General features: G+C 44.5%; 2 protein-coding genes across 3 annotated transcripts in view; one reads left to right on the forward strand and one right to left on the reverse strand.

The window, feature by feature from the left end:
• Window positions 1-447: 447 nt before the first annotated feature.
• ZP2 (zona pellucida glycoprotein 2) lies at window positions 448-14,706 on the reverse strand. Of its 2 annotated transcripts, none has more exons than XM_017850196.1 (19): window positions 14,626-14,706; window positions 14,448-14,536; window positions 13,270-13,353; window positions 12,793-12,887; window positions 10,057-10,209; window positions 8,933-8,977; window positions 8,621-8,785; window positions 7,533-7,629; window positions 7,255-7,436; window positions 6,346-6,472; window positions 5,315-5,502; window positions 5,143-5,234; window positions 4,917-5,014; window positions 4,580-4,769; window positions 2,918-3,053; window positions 2,745-2,841; window positions 1,782-1,865; window positions 762-845; window positions 448-618 (listed from the first exon to the last, which is right to left on the reverse strand). In XM_017850196.1, the coding sequence occupies exons 1-19, from the start codon at window positions 14,685-14,687 to the stop codon at window positions 476-478; spliced, it is 2,211 nt and encodes a 736-aa protein (XP_017705685.1). In that variant the 5' UTR covers window positions 14,688-14,706; the 3' UTR covers window positions 448-475. The 2 variants fall into 2 exon arrangements, with proteins under 2 accessions (XP_017705685.1, XP_017705681.1); XM_017850192.1 differs by having other exon boundaries at window positions 4,917-5,041.
• The window catches only part of ANKS4B (ankyrin repeat and sterile alpha motif domain containing 4B), a 60,665-nt gene continuing 42,766 nt past the window's right edge, over window positions 3,921-21,819 (forward strand). Inside the window, exon 1 of the mRNA XM_017850207.1 lies at window positions 3,921-3,998. The gene's annotated coding sequence lies outside the window, so the exon portion shown is untranslated. The remainder of the gene's footprint in view (window positions 3,999-21,819) is intronic.

Consider the following 21,819-nt stretch of genomic DNA (forward strand, 5'->3'; position numbering starts at 1 on the left):
TAACTAAGTCCTTTTAAGCTCAGGAAAGTTATAAGCTTGAGTGTAACTTGAGTTAGGAATTACCCTGAAGTAGGTTCTTGTATTACTTTCTTAGGAACATCTGGTATCCCTTCCCTTAAAAAAGGAGGGTGGGATTTCTGCCAGTAATCGTGGGTAGCTTGCTGGCTTCTTATCCTATGTAAGAGATTGTAGACTCAAGTGTACCCCCAGAGGTGGGCTGTAGCTCAGCTCTACTGTTGACTGGGAGTGTCAGAGGACTCACGTATTAGGGTTAGAGAATCAGAAGGGGCCAAATGACAGGAAACAATTATACCATGAATTTCTCTATTTGTATCTATACACAAATCCTGCCCAGAGGATTGCCGAGGTACTGCCTCTACACTGAGGAACAAAAGAAATTATCCCTTGTCATCTAATCTTAATGAGAATATAGAAGGCAAGAGACTTATTTTGACTGCTTTATTTAGAAGCCCATTTAGTGGTTTGACACAGTCCTTTTCTTGTACAGGTAACAGATGAAGCCTAGAGTTGCCACCACACCTGCCAAGGCAGCCACAGCAGCCACAACTTTGGAACCAACATCTCCAGCAGTCTTGTGCCCTTTGGTGTCCATAACATCTACAAAGGAAGATGGCATTTGAGTCTTCAGTATTTTTAAGTAAAGGTAAATTGAAGCCTTACATAAGGCTCCCCAGAAAAGGGGGTAAAACTAAGCCTTCAACAGGCTTATTTCAGAAATGTGCAACACTGAATAAACTTACCTCGTGAGCCAACCTCCTCCCCTGTTTCACTCCTACTCTTCTCCCCACTGCTCCCACTTGCTTTTAGATCAGATGAGCCAACACCTAGGAAAGAACCTGAGAGTTTAGCACAACATCTTCATGCTAGTCGATGTGGTTAGCTGTCCCCTGAGGGTGTGATCCCACAGGTTGTTCATTAAGACTATCTCAGGTAAGGATATGTGATAAAAGGAACATAAACTAATACAGACTTAAGTTTGGCCATAGCATGTTAAGATGTACATGCTCTGACCTAATCCTACTAGAAACGTACCTTGAATTTCTTGTATAGTAGTTACAGACTTAAGAGGATTTTTTTATGTGTATGTGGCCTGGTGTGGTGGCTCACGCCTGTAATCCCAGCACTTTGGGAGGCTGAGGCAGGTGGATCACTTGAGCTCAGGAGTTCGAGGACAGTGTGGTCAACATGGTGAAACCCCATCTCTATTAAAAATACAAAAAAAAAAAAAGTAGCTAGGCACAGTGGCAGGTGCCTGTAATCCCTGATACTTGGGAGGCTGAGGCAGGAGAATCACTTGAACCCCGGAGGCAGAGGTTGCAATAAGCCAAGATCACACCATTGCACTCCAGCCTGGGCGACAAGAACGGAACTTCATCTCAAAAAGAAAAAAAAGGATTCTATTATGGACTGAGGACAACACTAGAAATAAACCTATAGATATCCATGAATGAGGATCATGACTAAAGTAGAGCCACATGGAATCCTATATGGTTCTTTATACAGATATAAGGTAGATAAGACAGGTTAAAGACCAAGTTCTAGATCAGTAGGTAGAAGATATGATCCTACTTGTGTTGAAGTGATTTCTAGAAGAGTACACAGGAGACTTAATAGAAGCCTACCTCTGGGAAGAGACTTAGCCTTTTATTCTTCTATTGTTTAGACTTACCATGGGTACATGGTATATGTAAACACTGACCGCTTGGCATAAAAAGCTAAGAACTTGAATCCAGGAAGTACTCCAAGTTTTAGGTCCATACCTCTGAATGAGGAGTCATCTGACAACAGGAGAATGGGTCCTGGGAGGCTGACTGTCATTTTCTCTGCTTCAGTGGCCCCTGTGGCTGGAGACAGGGGATCAAGTTTGTGTTTAGCCTCTGGAATAGTGGTTTGAGAGGTATGTCAATGGAATGCTTAGAAGTAGAAGCTCTCTGGAATATTTTGTCCATGTGGTTTGTCCTGCCTTTGCAGGATAGGTTATGCCCTTTCCTGTAAAAGTGGGATGGATTCTTGGGGTCAGGCATGGTGGCTCATGCCTGTAATCCCAGCACTTTGGGAGGCTGAGGTGGGTGGATCACCTGAGGTCAGGAGATTGAGAACAGCCTGGCCAACATGGTGAAACCCCGTCTCTACTAAAAATACAAAAAAACTAGATGGACGTGGTGGCGGGCACCTGTAGTCCCAGCTACTCGGGAGGCTGAGGCAGGAGAATGGCATAAACCCGGGAGGTGGAGCTTGCAGTGAGCTGAGATCTGGCCACTGCACTCCAGCCTGGGCGACACAGCGAGACTCCATCTCAAAAATTAAATTAAATTAAATTAAAATTTAAAAAGTTAGCTGGGTGTTGTGGTGGGTGCCTGTAATCCCAGCTACTTGGGAGGCTGAGGCAGGAGAATCACTTCACTTGAACCCAGGAGGCAGAGGTTGCAGTAAGCCGAGATCACACCATCTTACTCTAGCCTGGGCAACAAGAGCAAAACTCTGTCTAAAAGAAAAAAAAAAAGATTTTTAAAGAACTCATCTATAGAACTAGACAACAACCTGTTCATCTTAGACCTGTCACATGAATAAGCTAGACTGGGCCAAGAAGTTTTGACTGGGCCAACAAGAGCTCTTGGCACTAAGTGAAGAGTAAGTTATACCTGTCTTTAAGATCTTCTATTCTGAAAAGTTGATACTTGCTTTGAATTAGACTCACAGAAACAGGAATTTGAAATTTTTACCTCGCCTGTGCCTAGATGACACAGGGCAGGTCACAGAACACAGAGGGGAGTCTGGAGAGAGTCGATTGCAGATTAAGGCACTGCAGTGGAAGTAGACCTGGTGACAGAAGAGAGTTAAATGGAATTGATGCACTAACACTTAACCTGTCCCTAGTGACTTCTGAATCACTTACCAGGCTAGAGAGCACATGGGCTTCTGATACAAAGGCAAAAGCCTTCATGTCAAACCTCTGATAGTGATCAGGATGGGTCACAGAGGAGCCGACTGGATGGAAGGTGGCCTGGTAGTTGTCCAGGTCATATGCACAGCTAGGAGGTATGCACCAGGGAGAGATGTCAGTCACATGCATCTTGGAGTCAAATTCAATGTCTGCCCAGATTTAGTCATGTGTAATGTCTTCAGGACTATTGCCACATTTACCTTCTACCAGCATCTTCGTTTTACTCAGGATTTCTTACCTGACCTATAATGCCTATGAAGTCATAAGTTGTATAGGCTAGTTGTATTTTAACAATTTTAGCAGTACCTGTTTGCCAACTAAATGAGAAGTACAAGTTATATCATTTCAGAAGACACTGGTTTCTTGGTCAGGCACAGTGGCTCACCCCTGTAATCCCAGCACTTTGGGAGGCCGAGGTGGGCAGATCATCTGAGGTCAGGAGTCTAAGACCAGCCTGGCCAACATGGCGAAACCCTGTCTCTACTAAAAATACAAAAAGTAGCTGGATGTGGTGGTAGGTGCCTGTAATCCCAGCTACTTGGGAGGCTGGGGCCGGGGAATTGCTTGAACCTGGGAGGCGGAGGTTGCAGTGAACCGAAATCATGCCATTGCACTCCAGACTGGGGTACAAGAGCGAGACTTCATCTCAAAAAAATAAATAAATAAAAAATAAAACAAAAAACAAAACAAAACAAAAAAGGCTTAGCAACTGAGCTACCACAGCTTCAAGAAAGCAAAAGTAGTTTTAGCCAAGTACACACTATTCTGTAAGAATGAGTAAGATCCAGTTGTAGGACAGGACACGGCAGGAGAGCTATGAGGATGAACACCGATGTGTACAATTGTGTGGCTACAACCTCAGAGCATCATAGTGCTCAGATTCTAGAGTCAGATGGATATTCTAATCCAAGCTCCATTGTGTAAGTACTGTTTTGGGCTGGTTATCTAGGCAGCAAGCTGGGGTTTCTTCATGCAGTAAGATGACTAGTACAACTAGTGGATGTGGAATACATAGCACTGTGCCTGGCATATGGTAGGTGTTCAACAGATGGGAGGCTGGAGATCGGTTTTTCCGGATGATCAACACCATAGTAGAGTCAGACTTTCTGGGGCTTTGGAATTCATTCCTTAAGATTCAAAAGGTGATAGGAAGGCAGCACATGGCCAAGCGTAGTGGTTCACGCCTGTAATCCCAGCACTTTGGGAGGCCAAGGTGGGTGGATCATCTGAGGTCAGGAGTTCCAGACCAGCCTGGCCAACATGGTAAAACCCTATCTCTATTAAGATTGCAAAAATTAGCCAGGCTTGGTGGTGTGCCCCTGTAATCTCAGCTACCCAGGAGGCTGAGGTAGGAGAATTGCTTGAACCCAGGAGGCAGAGGCTACAGTGAGCTAAGATCATGCCGCGGCACCCCAGCCTGGGTGAAAGAATGAGACCCCATCTCAAAACAAAAACAAAAAACAGAAGGCAGCATTGAGTCCTGATTAGAAAACAAGGACTAAATCCGGGTCTAACATGGCTGAATGCCCCTCTAAACCCCAAGAGGGTTTATTTCCATTACTGGCAAGTTCTAATGGATTAGCTAGGCAAACTGATAGTACAGGGAGTACCTACCCATCCACAATAATGTTCCACTGAGGGAAAGAGTCTGGATCCATGGTGGACGTCGCCCAGCAGTCATCTAAGACCAGCTTGATGTTGGGGTCATCCCTGTTTAGGACTCTCACTTCCATGTAAATTGGTTGACGGAGGAATCTCACTAGAGGGTAATCGTTTTCCCCATAAGGTTGTTGGTAGGAATTGTCTGAAATTGAATGGTATTCAAGTAGTTAATGGCTGCAACACGTATACATAGGTCACCACCGCTCCATTAGTCTGGCAGTATCAGGATGTTCATTTTAGGGGGAAGTTTGAAATTATTTAAGCAATTTCACAGACTACAATCTCTTACCTGGGTAGCTTTGCAGGATCAAGGTAAATGGACCCAACTTCACTGAGGCCACTGGAGGAGTAAGGCTTTCAACGTTGATGTTTAGTAGCATGTCATTCCTGCTGTAAGAACACTTCACTGTCATTCTGTAACAGTTTGGAGGGAGGGTAGGTACAGAGAACTTCAGGTTAAAAAATTGCTCGAGTTTAAACTAGAGTTTAAGAGTCAAATAGCAATTTTATCTCACCTGAACTCACTGTCTCTAGATATTTTGCTTGGAGGAAGATCCGTCCATAGAGCATGTATTTCATTTTCATAGATGACTTTATCATCTTCGAACTTAAATGTCAGAGATAGTGGGTTAGCAGCCAGTTATATCAAAGATGAGTCTTAACTTCATGCCATCCACCAGTACTAACCTTATATCTCGTTCCACATCCATTCAGGGGTATGTGGAACCGTACCAGCCCCTGAGATTGAGCCTCGAAGACAGGCTGGCAGGATGAGTTTCCCACCCTCAGAGTATCCAGGTCGAGAGCTGGTTGTGTTTGGTAGCTGTAGACCTCGAAGTCCATAAACCCATCCTGGGTGCACAGCTCCCCTGTAACTAGACAGCAGTGAAAGTTTAGAGAAAATAAGGTTGTCTGTCCTGTGATACTGTCATCTCTCAACCTGATATGCTATGAGGGAGAAATTCTAACTTAGCAGGAGGCATCAGAATTTGTCTTAAGACTTTGTGAAGGAAACTTGATCTGCAGCTTTAATTACAAAGGGGGCTGAAGTTAGTTGATTGTTCTATATGAAATGAGGACTTTTCATCCAAAGGAGGGACCAGTAGACAAGGAAGAGGTGCTATATAGTATAAGACCAGTGAGAATCCTGATGAAGGGCAGAAGTTGACTTAAAATTAAACTTAATGTGACTTTAAGTACAGCACCTATGTTATTGTATCCTTTCTTTGTATACTCACAAATCCTGAGTAGTTCGGGGAGAAACTGAGGCAGGAACTGATTTTTCTATTTGATCTGACCTGTGCAGATCAGATTAAATAGAAGCACATGGTGGAGGCAATGTTAAACAAGAGATATTCACTCTGTATTTCTTTATGAATTTGTAGGAATTTCAGGGTCAGGTGGGACTTAAACTTTTAATTCTAATTAGAAGTTTGAACATTCTTACCTAGATGGCAGGTTCAGGCTCCTAAGCCAAAATATCTAGGTTACTTAACCATAGGGCGGTTACCATAAAATCTACCTATGTAAGGGATCTTAAAAATATTGTACTTAGGACCCCATCATAGCAGCAAGACTGTTTCTAATCTGACTAGTCTTTAGTTTCTTCAGTCTATAAGCAATACATCAGAATTGGACCTTCTATACATTTGCCCACATGTACAAGAAGAGCCACAGGAGAAAAAAGGTAGAATATGGTTTTAATAAAAGGTCTTTACCTATGGAAACTGGTGACTCACAGACACACTCAGGATAGATCACCATGGATACTGTCTCCAACTGAAGGAGAAAGGTCAGCTTGAGTGAAGCTAAGTAGAACTGATGGAGTAGGCATTTTTCAGATAACTGAAATAAGAAAAGAATGTCAATTAGCAGCCACAGCCTGTTGGGGCCCGGAACTATCACAGGGAAGCAGGAAGGAAGTCCTCTGAATACTTGTAGGACACACTCCAGACTTATCTGGGTTCCCTTTAAGCCAAAACAAGAGAGACCCTATCACTTCCTCACATCTGGATGTATTCCCAGGCAGATTTATTGCTTTAAACTCATGCCCTGGAATACCTAGCACTGTAATCTTTGTACGAGGCACTAAAGTTTGAATTAACAGATCAAATTCCAAAGAATAGTGGAATCCTCTGCCAAGCCAGGCCTGAGTCAAAAGGACTCTACAGATGTTATAAAATGGTATTGCATAACATATACTCCCAACCTAAGGTTATTCTCTGGCATCCCTGGCAGTCGTAGTGAAGACTAACCTCAACAGCGACACTACGGGACCCTTTTGTTTAGATCAAGGTGTCCTGTTCGTTGACCAGGACAGATTCATCATTAGGTGTTTGACAAGTAGTTGCTACTACTCAGTTGGGGCCTTAGACGGTTTTAAGACTTAGAAACACTTAGATGATTTTTCATGGCAGAACTTAAAGAGGTTTTATGTTTAGAGAATGAACATCAGTTACTTGGTATTTCACTTATGCAAGATGATCAAATGAAGCCTTCTGGCATTTGAATCGGTTATGTTGGCAATTAGAACTCACGGGCAAGTTACCAGCCATATCAGGACTACCCACAAAAGTATACTTCAAGTAAGGACCCGGTAGAGTTCAGTGGTTGACAAGTGAACATACTTTCGTTTTGAGCAGAGTTTTGCTGAAATGCAATTTTGTGCCATTTGTTGCTTCTAGATCAATTCCGTTGTCATGCAGCTGGCTCACATCAATGTTCCGGTTTTCAAAGCTCACAGACTTAAGCTTCCCAGGAAACTCTGGTATGGTGAGAGTCATGTGTGTGGCATTGCAGGTCACGGGATCTAGAAGGAATGACAACAGAATGCCCATTATCAGCCTTGATTAAGCTTCTAGAACAGTGTCTCCCACACTGAGGTTGCAACTATCTGGGACCTTACCTGGTGCACAAATAGCTTGTGAGGAGAAGATCACCATCTGTCCAGGAGATACAAATGTAAGCTTCAGAGACACCATGTAGAGATGACTGTTACCTTGCTAGGGGGAGAAATAACATTGGTTACTTGAATCTCTAACCAGTAAGAATCCTCTCGGCAAGTATATATCCAAGTAATGGGCACTACTTTGACACAAATAGGATTTAAGCATTTGTCTAATGACTGTTCTGGAGGTGCACTAGTTTTAACCTTGTTCTAACATCTGGAAGAATGTTGTCTAGATCACGTATAGCCAATCACTTCTAGGCAGATAAGATCTGTCCTTACCCCATATGACTGTTTTAAAGTATCAGCAGCCAGACAATGTTTTCAAGCTTCAATCCATTTGTGTTCTTATTGGGAAATAGGACCGTTCTTGAAGTGGTTGGGATTTGAGCACTTATGTGTCAGGACCTGTCCTAAGTGCTTCAGGAGATTAATTCATTTAGTGCAGTGTTGAGACTATTAGGCTTGAAAGCACCAATATTTGCGCTTTGTAAATATAGGACAATGACAACCCAAACAGAACCCCTTAACCTAAAAAGTTTTTAGGAATATGCTTGTTCTATGTTGTACTATAGATTTAAGACTATGGGAAAGAGACTAGATTGAGGTAAGGATTATGTCTATTTTTGAGAAATGGTCTTGCTCTGTTGCGCAGGCTGGAGTGTAATGGCACAATCTTGGCTCATTGCAACCTCTACCTCCTGGGTTCAAGCGATTCTCCCACCTCAGCCTCCTGAGTAGCTGGGATTATAGGCACTCACCACCTCGCCCAGCTAAGTTTTTGTGTTTTTAGTAGAGACAGGGTTTCATTATGTTGGCCAGGCTGGTCTTGAATTCCTGACCTCAAGCGATCTGCCCGCTTCAGCCTTCCAAAGTGCTGGGATTATAGTCGTGAATACCCAGGGAAGTGTTTTGCACCTAATAGGCATTAAAATGCTTAAATGGGTTGCATTATAAGTTAATGTGAAGACATGGTTGAGATCATGCTTGGATTTAGGAATACTGGCCTGTGCTTTGGTGGTACAAAGAAAGACTTCCACACCTACCACATAGTGAGTCACTCCGGTGGCATTGAATGGCACGTGGAAGATCATCCTGTGGTTGTCAATCAAGAGGCTGAAGCCTTCCTTCATGGCCTCTGGCAGGGTTAGAGTCTTGACTCTTGCACCATCACCAACCTCAATGCTCCATCCCATCTTAAGTTTGGTCACCTGAAGTCAAAAAGCTTTGTTTAGAGGGCTGGTGCTCCCTTAACCAAGTCTCTGGTAGCCTAATGATTGATCAGGTTGAAGGTAATATCACCTTTAACATAGAATTAAAGGTTATTAAGGTCTGATTTTTAAAATTTGCTTTCATACCTTATTGTCATCAGCCAAGCCAGAGAAGACCCGTGGCAAGGAAAACTGGAAGAAGAGAATTGTGATGTAAGACTGATTTGGAGGTAGATGTTTCTGAATTCATGTCACCTGCCAGAGAAATTGCTGTGTGGTTATCACACCAAAAGGCCTGCTTGTGGGATGCAGTCAAAGAAGCACATGAACCCTGACTATGCCCTTAGATGTCATTATACTTCTTTGAACTTCTGATCCCAAGAGGCAGCTGGAAGATCTAAGCTCCTTTCTAGTTGTAAGTTGGGACACCTTTCCCCCCAGCAAGTTGGAGTTTCACTCATCACCCAGGCTGGAGTACAATGGTGAAATCTCAGCTCACTGCAACCTCCGTCTCCCGGGTTCAAGCGATTCTCCTGCCTCAGCCTCCCAAGTAGCTGGGATTACAGGCAAGTACCACCACACCTGGCTAATTTTTTATATTTTGTAGAGATGAGGTTTCACCATGTTAGTCGGGCTGGTCTCCAACTCCTAATATCAGGTGATCCACCTGCCTCAGCCTCCCAAAGTGCTGGGATTACAGGCGTGAGCCACTGCGCCAGACCAGGACAATGTTCTTAAACATTCACCCGTTCGACCTATGTCCATATAAATTAGGTACTATGTAAGGCCATGCAATCCTATCCTTGTTATGGAGTTGCTTTTATATCAGTGTTTTTTTTTTTAGTTGTCCATGGTTGACATTAGCCATGTTAGACTCCAAATCCATGAAGATGTGATTGGGCCGTTTTGTTCACTTATTATATCTTAGCATCTAGGGTAGGGCCTAGAATATGGCATGTATTCCATTTGTCAGATGATTAATGTGAGTGCAACTACCAGTAAAACCCTATTGCCATGCATGATATGCCAAGTACCATGTATACACTCTCAGTCAATTCTTAGAGCCACCCTGAAGTTAGCATTATTGTCCCATCACTTTGGACTTGAAAACAAAGCCTCAGGGTGGTTAAAGTTAAACTATCATCACACAGAAAGTTAGCAAGTACAGGATTAAATCCTGGTCTGATTTCTAAGCCCAGCCCCGGTTAGATCATCATCATATCCCCCCTACAGTAGCCATATACCCCAAGCAGTCAGCCCACTTCACTCACAGACATGAAATCCTTCTTGCAGATTGTAGATGCTGAAAGCCCCTGGGTCTCTTCTACTTGCATAGCTGGACAGAAGAACTGATACATGACAGCTCCATGTCTTAGAGCAGCACTGTCATTCATGACTCTGATGGTCATCTGGTATCCACCATGCTGTGTAGAAATAGCATAGTGGGAACACTAAGTGCTGTACCTCCATGGGATTCTAGAATACCATCTGACCCATCTGAGTGGCAAAACCCTTAAAGTTACCAATATCACAAGTGCTGGAAGGTACCTCATTCCTGTACCAGGAGACTAGCTAGCCCATTGCAATCTGCTAGCGAAGACTCACACTGATAGGCCAGTTTTAGCATCAGGAATGGAGTTCAGTTTCTATTTCTCTTGTGTCTGCCCTATGTCTCAGTACCATTGTCCTGGCTGAATGGGGTTGGTTTGAGGCTTCTACCAAGGTTATCTGAATACTTGTTAAGTACCTAAGTAGCTGCCATTGTGCTGGGTAGAGCCACCCTTGCTATTACCCCTGACTTTAGGGAACTCAGTCTAAAAGCAGGGGTCAGCCAACCTTTTTCTGTTATGCATTAGCAACTGTTTTAGACTCATGTGAGCCACATGAAATCCATAGCATGTTTCCTTAAAATAACTTTAAAAAGCTAAGAGCCAGTTGGGCATAGTGGCTCATTGCCTATAACCCAATCACTTTGGGAGGCTGAGGCAGACAGATTGCCTGAGCCCAGGAGTTCACGACCAGCCTGTGCAACATGGTGAGACCCCGTCTCTACAAAAAAAAAAAACCCACGAAAGTTAGCTGGGTGTGGTGGTACATGCCTGTTGTCTCAGCTACTGGGGAGGCTGAGGTGGTACTGAGAGATAGGGGATTGCTTGAGCCCGGGAGGTGGGGGTTGCAGTGAGCTGAGATTGCGCCACTGCATTCCAGCCTGGACAACAGCAAGACCCTGTCTCAAGAAGATTGAGATAAAACTCATTCTTAATTTGAAGACAAAAAAAAAAAAAAAAAAAAAAGACATGAACTAGGCAGAGTGGCTCATGCCTATAATCCCAGTGCTTTGGGAGGCTGAGGTGGGAAGATCCCTTGAGGCCAGAAGTTTGAGGCCAGCCTGGACAACATGGTGAAATCCCCATCTCGACAAGAAAGGATTAGATAGGCATAGTGTTGCATGCCTGTAGCCCCAGCTAGTTGGGAGGCTGAGATGAGAGAATCCCTTGAGCCCAGCAGTTCTAGGCTGGAGTGAGCCATGATTGCAGTCACTACTTTCCAGCCTGGGCTACAGAGCAAGCCTGCCTCAGAAAGAGGCCATGGACTGTATCTGGCAGTCCACAGGTTATGGTTTGCAGACCCTTGGTCTAAGGGAATGCAACTCTAAACCCTCTAATGTTGAGAAGGTCTGTTTTAGAAGGAAATTATGAGATTTTTCATGAAGGACATATGATTACTTCATTGGTTGATCATAGAGGGCTTTAGGAACCAGATGACTTACAGTTCAAGCCTGTTTACAGAGTAGGGTCTAAGAAAGTATCTGCACAAAGCTTATACTGCAGACCACCTGCATCATAATCAGATGGTGTAGACTGTTAGACATGCAGATTCCCAGAACTCACCCCAGGCCTATGTCCAACTAGTCAATTAAATCCAAACTTTCCAAATTGCAACTTGCTAGCTTCTGCTTAGACAGGTTGCTTTTATTGCTCCTAATATTCCTGATTGGGCAATACTGTTGCTTGGCAATAGAAAAAACCTTACTGTTTGGCCGCTGTTTGCCTTTTAACACCTGTTTCTACATGTCAGATTTCTATTTGCTGGCACCAAAATAGCCTTCCATCTCACGTGGGGGTTTACAGATCAAAATAGCTCATGTTTGGTCATTTGTTGTATCCAGGTGCTGCACCAGGTCTTAATCTGTAGATCATCATTAGTCTTTATTACCCTCATGGAGCAGGCACCATTACTCTCATCTTCTAGTAGGCAAACAGGCTTGAAAGGACTAACTTGCTGGAAATAACACCTAATTGGTGGTAGAGCCAGGGCTCAAGAGCTCAAGTACTTGAATGCCAGGGTTTCTCATCCTCAACACTGACATCTCAGGCCTGTTAATTCTGTGTTATGGGGAGGAGACTGGGGTAATGTTTTTTTCTCTGCCAGCATCCTTGGCTTGTATCCATTAGATGCCAGTAGCAGCTCTTCTACCCCCAGTTGTGATAACCAAAGATGTTTCTAGATGTTGCCAAGTGTCCCCTGGACAGATTCTCCGCCACTACCCCCCTACCCCAGACAGTTTTGTTCTTGTTGCCAAGGCTGGAGTGCAATGGAGCAATCTCAGCTCACTGCTACCTCCGCCTCCACCCCCTGGGTTTAAGTGCTTCTTCTGTCTCAGCCTCCCAAGTAGCTGGGATTACAGGTGTGTGCCACCACATCCAACTAATTTTTTGTATTTTTAGTAGAGATGGGGTTTCACCATGTTGGCCAGGCTGGTCTCAAACTTCTGACCTCAGGTGATCCACCCACCTCAGCCTCCCAAAGTGCAGAGATAACAGGTGTGAGCCACCACACCCGGCCTGGACAGATTATAATAGAAAAAAAGAACCACACACGAGACACCACCCCCTTGGTTGAGAGCCACTGGTTTACTCCAAAGAGTAAGTTCTTAGCCAAGTTTACTACCAGTAACTTAGGTTACTACGTACTTCCCCAAGAACTGCTCAAAGCAATGCACTTACCACTCTCCTGGTACAGTTTTCATAGGTAACCCTCAGGGTGAACTTTCCTGGGTCCAGGATGTAAGTGCAGTTCGGCATGTGGAGACCAAGGGGATCTGCCAAGACCAGAGCAGGATTAGACAGGATGGCTGAGTACATTTTAGTGACAGTCCAAGCTACAGAGTTAAGACCACCAGTCCATTTCTAAGGCACTTCAGTCCCTTCACTTCCGCCCCAACTCGATGATAGGACTCGAGCTTTGAGATGGTATGACTTGCAGCCAGAAGCTTCCCAGAGATACTGACGTAAGACACTTTCAAAGAAAGATAGGTCTTCCGTGCTGGGTGGCCTCATGCAAATCAGGTATCCCCATGGCATCATGGGAGTTGGATGCCGTTGCTGCAGGAATTTGGGTACTCTGCTCCCCAGACAAACAGGATTGGCCCAAGCCAAAGGCTGTCTGCTAATCAGGACTATGATGAGATAATAGTTACTTACCCACCACAGATGCATGCCATTTCTTGGTGCCAGGACTGCTTGGGAACTCCACTGTTATTCCCCTTTCATCACAAATGACAGTGCCTAGGGAGCAAAGGAAGCATCTGGGGGCTTTAAGTCATAAATGATGCAACTCCCACAAAAATGTATAGACTCCTCTTGGATGGGAAGGATTCCAGATGAGGGAGGCAAGAATCGTCCCCTACCGTGGGAGAGCTCACAAACAAGTGAGCAAGATAACGATACAATATACCAAGAACTAAGGAAAATATCAGGCACCCAGGGCTTTTGAAGTATTCCAGGAAGCAGCCCAGGTTAGGGTTGACAAGCAGGTCCGTAGAAGCCAGGTCAACACCTTGACAGTGGAGCGGATAGAGGCAGGTCTGGAATACTGACAAAAGCTTTGTCAACACATTTTGCAAACTGGCGTTAAACGAAGTCCTGGGTAAGTCCGAGGACACCCTTTTTTTCTTTTTTCTTTTTTTTTTGGAGACAGAGTCTGTTGCCCAGGCTGGAGTGCAGTGGCGTGATCTCGGCTCACCGTAACCTCAGCCTCCCAGGTTCAAGCGATTCTCCTGCCTCAACCTCCTGAGTAGCTGGGATTATATGTGCCTACCACCACACCCAGCTAGTTTTTGTATTTTTAGTAGAGTCGGGGTTTCACCACATTGGCCAGGCTGGTCTCAAACTCCTGAACTCAAGTGATCCGCCTGCCTTGGTTTCCCAAAGTTCTGGGATGACAGGCGTGAGCCACGGCGCCTGGCTGCATTTTTTTTTTTTTTTTTTTTTAGATCAACTTTTGCCCATCATCTGCTACTCTGCAGCCTCTGGCTCAGGTGAACGTCAAGTGAGCAGCTCCAGTTTTGCCTGTTATGTCGATGTTTTCCTTAAGCGTGAGTTTGTGTTTGAAGTTAGTTGTGGTGGTTTGCTGTTCTGGGGATACCATAAAGCTTGAGGCAGTGAGGGACTGGAAGGCAGTGCAGGTGTTCTGAGTTTTCATTTAGCAGGTATAGTAAGTCTACAGGTTAGCAGAGGAAAGATCCAGTAACCTGACCAAGGTAATAAAGGGGGTGAATGGAGGTTGTCTGAGCCAGGCCTGTGTCTCTTGGCCGTCTAGGCCTTCCAGCTGCAACCTGTTTTTCTTCGCTAAGAAGACTTCCCTCACCCAAGAGACATACCTGGAAAGGCAGGATTTACCAACTGAAAAACATCTATGGAGTTCACTGAAGTCACAAGGGCAAAGAAGAGAGAAATCGACCTGTAAGTGCTAGGAAAAGACAGGGAGATAGTCAAGAAGAATGGACTTCAACAAACAAAGCTATCATAGCCGCTCCCTCCACTTCCAGAATTACTCACCTCCAGCCTGCATTGAACCAGCCCCAGGGACTCCAGGAGCCTCCTCTCTGCCTGCACGCCATAGCAAAAGGCACTACCAGATCAACCGGGTAGAGGGTGGGCTGCTGTGTGTTTTTATAGCAAGAAGCCAGCTGCATCAACACCCTCTCCCCATTGTGGGCACCTGAATCTTCTCCCATTCTCCCAGCTGAAAGGGAAGGGTTGGGGAAGGAAGTGGCCTCTCTGATTCCTGACAGATTGTGCTGGGTATTCTGCCAGCTGCCCCTGTGGGCCAGGCATGAAATCAGAGTTTGCTGAAATCAGCTCCAGGTGAGTGAATTGGTGTTTTCCCTATAACTTCGGGGGAAATTAGGATCTTTTGGGCAAATTATTTACAACTGCAATGTAGAGTGAAAGAGAAATCATGGGCTTTATTGAGGAAAAAAACAAGTCTTGTTCACATCACTAAACATTTTTTGAGATACAGTTTCACTCTGTCACCCAGGCTGGAGTGCACTGGTGGAATCTTGGCTCACTGCAACCTCCACCTCCTGGGTTCAAGCAATTCTCCTGCCTCAGCCTCCTGAGTAGCTGGGATTACAGGTGTGCGCCACCATGCCTGGCTAATTTTTGTATTTTTAGTAGAGGCAGTGTTTCACCATGTTGGTCAGGTTGGTCTCGAACTCCTGACTTAGGTGATCTGCCCACCTCAGCCTCCTAAAGTGCTGGGATCCCAGCCATGAGTCATTGCACCTAAACTAAAACCTTTTAAGTAACAGCTAGTCTCCTGGCTACTGCAGAAGTTACCCTGATAATGCACATGAAGATGAATGAAGCCTTATTGACCCCCAAGTATAAAAGCTTAAGCTTACAGCAAAAAAATGCAATTACAGAAGGATACAGAGAAAAGGCAAGAGTCACTCATAATAGTGCCACTGCTAATATTTAGGTGGGTAACTTTACAGACATGTTTCTACAAACACCACACAATTTTTTAAAAAACTGGGAGGAAAGTTTAAATACTGTTTTGTAATCTGCCACTGTCACTTTATAACATATTAAACATGAAGCTCTCTGTTACCATTTTAGGGTGGCCTAGTATTCAATGTTGAGATAAATCTGTGTTTATATAACTTCCGTAATTATGAGCATTAAGGGGCTTGCAATTTTTCATCATTATAAACAATAACATTATGAGCATTCTGATACATTTCCTTGGTTAACCCTCAAGATAAATTCCTCAAAGTAAAACTTCTGGGTAAAAGGGAGTAGTGATCTAATAAGAATGTTTTGTTGTTGTAAAGCACTTGGAAGTTTCCCAGTGGGGAAACTGAGGCAAGGAAACTTGCCCCAACAGTGTTAGGGGCCGGGTAGAGAACTCAGATTTCCTGAGGCCTGATCAATGTATTTTTTCAACATCTCTCATTGCTCTTTGAGATAACTAGATGTCTGCAGCCCATGTTCTAAAATAGGTGAATATAATGCCTAGACTCTATACAAGTGACGGGTGACATTTGCAATTATTAGGTTGGTGCAATAGTGATTGTGGGTTTTGCCCCTACTTTTATTTATTTATTTATTTGAGATGGAGTCTCGCTCTGTCACTCAGGCTGGAGTGCAGTGGCGCGATCACGGCTCGCTGCAGCCTCCACCTCCTGGGTTCAAGCGATTCTCCTGCCTCAGCCTCCCCAGTAGCAGGGGAGATAATTTTTGTGTTTTTAGTAGAGACAGGGTTCCACCATGTTGGCCAGGTTGGTCTCGAACTCCTGGCTTCAAGTGATCCACCCTGCCCCAGATAAATTTTTGTGTTTTTGTAGAGGACAGGGTTTCCACTCATGTTGGCCAGGTTGGTCTCGAACTCCTGGCTTCAAGGTGATCCCACCTGCCTCGGGCCTCCCAAAGTGCTGGGATTACAGGCATGAACCACTGTGCCTGGCCCTTTGCCACTACTTTTAATGGCAAAAAACAATTATTTTTGCATCAACCTAAACAGTATTGATTCATGTGTTGCCTTTGAGGTGTAACCCAAGGCATCTGAAATAACACTGTAGATTAAAATGTTTCCCTGACTTCCTTGATCAAAAGGATCACATGGAGCTCTCATTAATGTCACAGATTCCTGAGTCCCACCCAAAAGCTACTGAATTGGACTTTCCAGAGGACGAGCCTGGGAAATGTTTGCTTAACGAGCACCACAGGTGATTCTTATAATCAGGAAAACCTGGAAAATACCTGGAGGGAAGGAGGCGAGAAAATCTGTGGTGGCCAGTGGTTAACCTCTTTACGGGAATTGGGTAGATTATATCCCGGCGGAAATGGGGAGAGGGAGCAAAATACAGACAAGTTTTTGGGGATAGAGATGGTAAAATGATTTCATTTTATAGCCAAAGCATGATAGCAATAGTTTCTCCTTCTATGCATATTTTCTGAAAAGTAGCACCGTTTCTACAAATGTAATTCATTACCACAACGGTTAAGACTATGAGGAGAAGACATTAGAGGGAAAAGCATAGATGTGAGACTCAGAGCCCTATTGAGAAGATGGTCAGAGAAGTGATGGGTTAATGTGCTTATTCAGCCTCCCTCAGACCCCACCTCCCTCTCCACCCTGCTACGCACTCCCCTCAAGATGGCGTCTTTTCTCCAGAGTGGGAAGTTTTTGTCTTGGAAAGGGCAATTTTGGTCAGAGCCCCCAAATTATGGGTTTCTAAAAGGTTAAAGGGCAGCACAGAGACCCCCAAGCAGGAGATGCGGTGAGAAAGCCCACTGTGGGCTGGTGAAGCTGGTATGTGCACCAGAGATTAATTCTGTTCGTCTCACCTAACCCAGACCTGTGGTGTGCTAGGGACAGCCCCCGAACAAATGGCTCTGGGCCCATGAGCATCAATGTCTAGGGTTCTGCTCTGGAAAAAGCAGGAAGCTACAATGTGTTCAGCAGCTGACTTTGAACACAGGAAGAAATAGCTGCTCCGTAAAACAGTGTCTTCTATCAGGAGGTAGGAAAAACTAAAGTCTTTACAAAAATGATTCTTAATATTCTGTTCTCACTTATAAGTGAGAGCTGAACAATGAGAACACAGGGACACAGGGAGGGGAACAACACACACTGGGTCCTGATGGCAGGGGTCGGGGGCCGGGGGATGGAGAGCATCAAAATAAATAGCTAATACATGCGGGGCTCAATACCTAGGTGATGGGTTGATGGGTGCAGTAAACCACCATGGCACACATTTACCTATGTAACAAACCTGCACGTCCTGTACATGTATCCCAGAACTTTAAATTGAATTAAAAAAATATTGCACTAAATAAGCCCAGTGCGGTGGCTCACACCTGTAATCCCAGCACTTTGGGAGGTCAAGGCAGGCAGATCACCCGAGGTCAGGAGTTTGAGACCAGCCTAGCCAACATGGTGATAACCTGTCTCTACCCAAAATACAAATATTAGCTGGGCATGGCAGCACACACCTGTAAATCCAGCTACTCGGGAGGCTGAGGTAGGAGAATCGCTTGAACCCAGGAGGCGGAGGCTGCAGCGAGCCAAGATTATGCTCACGCCATTCTCCTGCCTCAGCCTCCAGAGGAGCTGGGACTACAGGTGCCCGCCACCACACCTGGCTAATTTTTTGTATTTTTAGTAGAGATGGGATTTCACCATGTTAGCCAGGTTGGTCTCCTGACCTTGTGATCTGCCCGCCTCGAACTCCCAAAGTGCTGAGATTAGTGGCTGATACAGTGTTTCTTGACTCATTGATTTACAGAAATAACACTGATTAGCTGGGTACAGTGGCTCACACCTGTAGTCACAGCAATTCAGGAGGCTGAGGTGGGAGGATAGCTTGGGCCCAGGACTTTTAAGACCAGTCTGGGCAGCATAGCAAGACCCTATCTCAAAAAAAAAAAAAAAAAAAGAACACTGATTAGTGATTAGCTATACATTGTTGAACTATAGGGTACGAGTAATGGCGTCCAGTGTATGGTATGAGTTATAGTGTCCAGTGTATGGCATGGTTAGGTTAATTTTATGGCTACTTGGTGTCAGTCTAGAGCCCATAAATATATATCAAGTAGCACCAAGAGATAATTACTGAGCCCTAGGAGGAAGTAAGGTATGATTGCTGTCACATTTCAATGGCTCTCTGGCCCTGATAATTTAAAGGGGCTTTGCATTCTTCAGATACAAAGTTTATTTTCTTTCTCAAACCTATGTGCATATTTATACTTTATGTGTCTGCATGTGGGTCTATACATATGTATTTGGATTACAAGTCAAGAAAGTTGTCCCAGAGAGTTGAAGCGTCATCCAGGAAAGGAGAGAGTTGCCAGGGTCTGGGGAGTCCACGTAGCTGTGCTGGGCATTTGCAACCATTGTCTATTCTGATTTGTTCATGCTTTTGCTGTATGGGTTTTAAATACATTGAACATCATCCCCGGGAATAGGATTAAGAAGATGCGAGGGTTGGAGCACAGAAAACATTTCCCCAAAGTATGGTGCCTGGGCATGCCGAGTGCTTTGGAAAATCAAAAGGCTTTAGAAATAAGCCTCAGAATCAAGGTCTCTCTATCCTTGCCTTTTTCCCTTTCCACCCACAAAGTACAGGAAGCAACTCTCTCTGGAATTTCTTTATTTGACCTAGAAAGCTTTTTTTGTTTTGTTTTGTTTTGGTTTTTGTTTTTTGTTTTTGACAGGGCTTTGCTCTTGTTGGCCAGGCTGGAGTGCAATGGCATGATCTGGGCTCACTGCAACCTCCCCCTCCCAGGTTCAAGTGATTCTCCTAAGCCTGGCTAATTGTGGGCTTTTGTTTTGCTTTTGCTTTTCTTTGTATTTTTAGTAGAGAGAGGGTTTCACCATGATGGCCAGGTTGGTCTCAAACTCCTGACCTCAAATGATCCACCCGCTTCGGTATCCCAAAGTGTTGAGACTACCGGCATGAGCCACTGGGCCCAGCCAAGGCAGCTTCTTAACAGAAAAAACACTATTGCCTTCTGTCCCCTCCCTGAAATCTCATTATCTATAGCAGGAAAGAAGACTAAGTAATGCAACCACACATAGACATACTTTTCCACAAGATGATGTCAGCCTCTGAAGCTCATTCAAATTCCAAAGATAATTATGTATAAGCTAATTTCTCTCTCCCTGGTCCATTCATTCTCCCTAATAATCATTACTGCCCCTCAAGAGAATTGTCTACAGTCCCCATCTCCTTCATCCCCCATGAAAAACCTGGTGGCTCACGCCTGTAATCCCAGCACTTTGGGAAGCTGAGGCGGGTGGATTACCTGAGGTCAGGAGTTCAAGACCAGCCTGGCCAACATGGCGAAACCCCGTCTCTACTAAAAATATAAAAGTTAGCCAGGCATAGTGGTGTGTGCCTGTAATCCTAGCTATGCAGGAGTCTGAGGCAGGAGAATTGCTTGAACCCGGTGGGCAGAGGCTGCAGTGAGCCGAGATTGTACCACTGCACTCCAGCCTGGGCGACAGAGCAAGACTCCATCTCAAAATACAAACAAACAAACAAAAAACAGTATATATGCATCTGTGCCCCATTGAGAGCTTAGGAACAATCACTGTATGATTCCCACCTTCCCCTGCACATTAATATTTTTTTTGAATTTTTCTCCTATTCATCTGCCTTTGGTCAGTTTATTTTCAGTGAACCTTCAGAGTGAAAAGGTGGGAGTTTTCCTCCTTCAGCCCTTAAAAGAATAAGGAACTCTTGCCTTTCTGACTTTGAGGGAGAAGAAAAGGAAAAATCATTTGGGAAAAACAAGCTGCACCTGCACACAGATAAGCACCTTTGTCTAATTAGCGAGCTCCTAGGAAAAAGTTTCCTCCCCTTTTCAGGCATATCCATTGTGGACACTTACACAGGGAGGAGGGGGTCTTGCCTAAAACAAACCCACAGCTATCAAAACAAGAGACGCAGGCTTTGTGCTTGCCTAGATACATGTCCACAGCTGCTGTAAGATACAGGGAGTTGCACAGACAGCTTTGCTGATGAAAAGTTATTCAAACTGCTAGAGATGAGAGAGGAGTTTCTTAAAAAAGCTTTTGAATTCAGCCGTAACCCAGCAATCCACTTGGACTCCCCTCTCTGCTGCAGATAATCTTTTTCTTTCACTTATTATTATTCTTTTTTGAGACGGAATTTCACTCGTGTTGCCCAGGCTTGAGTGCAATGGTGTGATCTCGGGTCACTGCAAACTCCGCCTCCTGGATTCATTCTCCTGCCTTAGCCTCCCAAGTAACTGGGATTACAGGCATGCCCCACCATACTTGGCTAATTTTGAATTTTTAGTAGAGATAGCGTTTCCCCATGTTGGCCAGGCTGGTCTCCAACTCCTGACCTCAGGTGATCCGCCCGCCTCAGCCTCTCAAAGTGATGGGATTACAGGTGTGAGCCACCACACCCAGCCTCTTTCACTTATTAAACTTTCGTTCCGACCCACCTTTGTGTCCATGTTCCTTAATTTTCTAGGAGGTAGGAAAAAGAACCCAGAGTACTAGTTCGGACAATGAGAAATGTCTACATTAAGATGCATTGGTGAGACTCCAACAACTTTATTCACCTCTGTTTTTGTTGAATTGTTTTAGTGATACAATAACCAATTAAATAATTATAGACTGGGCATGGTGGCTCATGCCTATAATCCCAGCACTTTGGGAGACTGAGGCTAGAAGATAACTTGAGGCCAGGAATTCAAAACCACCTTGGACAGCATGGCAGGACCCTGTCTCTTAAAATTTTAGTTAGTTAGTTAGTTTTAGTGTTTTGAGACAGAGTCTCACTCTGTTGCCCATGCTGGAGTCTAATGGCACGATCTCTGCTCACTGTAACCTCTGCTTCCCAGGTTCAAGCTATTCTTGTGACCCAGCCTCCCCAGTAGCTGGGGCTATAGGTGTGCACCACCACACCTGGCTAATTTTTGTATTTTTAGTAGAAACGGGGTTTCATCATGTTGGCCAGGCTGGTCTTGAACTGTTGAACTCAGGTGATCCGCCTTGGCCTCCCAAAGTGCTGGGATTACAAGTGTGAGCCACCATGCCTGGACAACAACAAAAAAAATTTAAATAATAATTTTGACTGATTTCTGAGTGAGCTACCTAAGCTATAGAGTCTAAGGCTCAAGGATGAAAACTCAACAGTATAAAGGTAAAATGTTGAAATGAATGGATCCGGAGCTTGAGGCTTTGATTTTTTTTTTTTTTTTTTT

This window comes from Rhinopithecus bieti, unplaced genomic scaffold, assembly GCF_001698545.2.
Source record: "Rhinopithecus bieti isolate Rb0 unplaced genomic scaffold, ASM169854v2 scaffold_1918, whole genome shotgun sequence".
Classification (NCBI taxonomy): domain Eukaryota; kingdom Metazoa; phylum Chordata; class Mammalia; order Primates; family Cercopithecidae; genus Rhinopithecus; species Rhinopithecus bieti.

Coding starts and splice junctions, on each gene's coding strand:
- ZP2 (XM_017850192.1), bottom strand. CDS start 14,687: ATGGCGTGCAGGCAGAGAGGAGGCTCCTGGAGTCCCTGGGGCTGGTTC. Junction 5,503..6,345: donor TGAGTCACCAGTTTCCATAG/GTAAAGACCTTT, acceptor ACTGCTGTCTAG/TTACAGGGGAGCTGTGCACC. Junction 5,235..5,314: donor GATGTGGAACGAGATATAAG/GTTAGTACTGGT, acceptor CTGACATTTAAG/TTCGAAGATGATAAAGTCAT.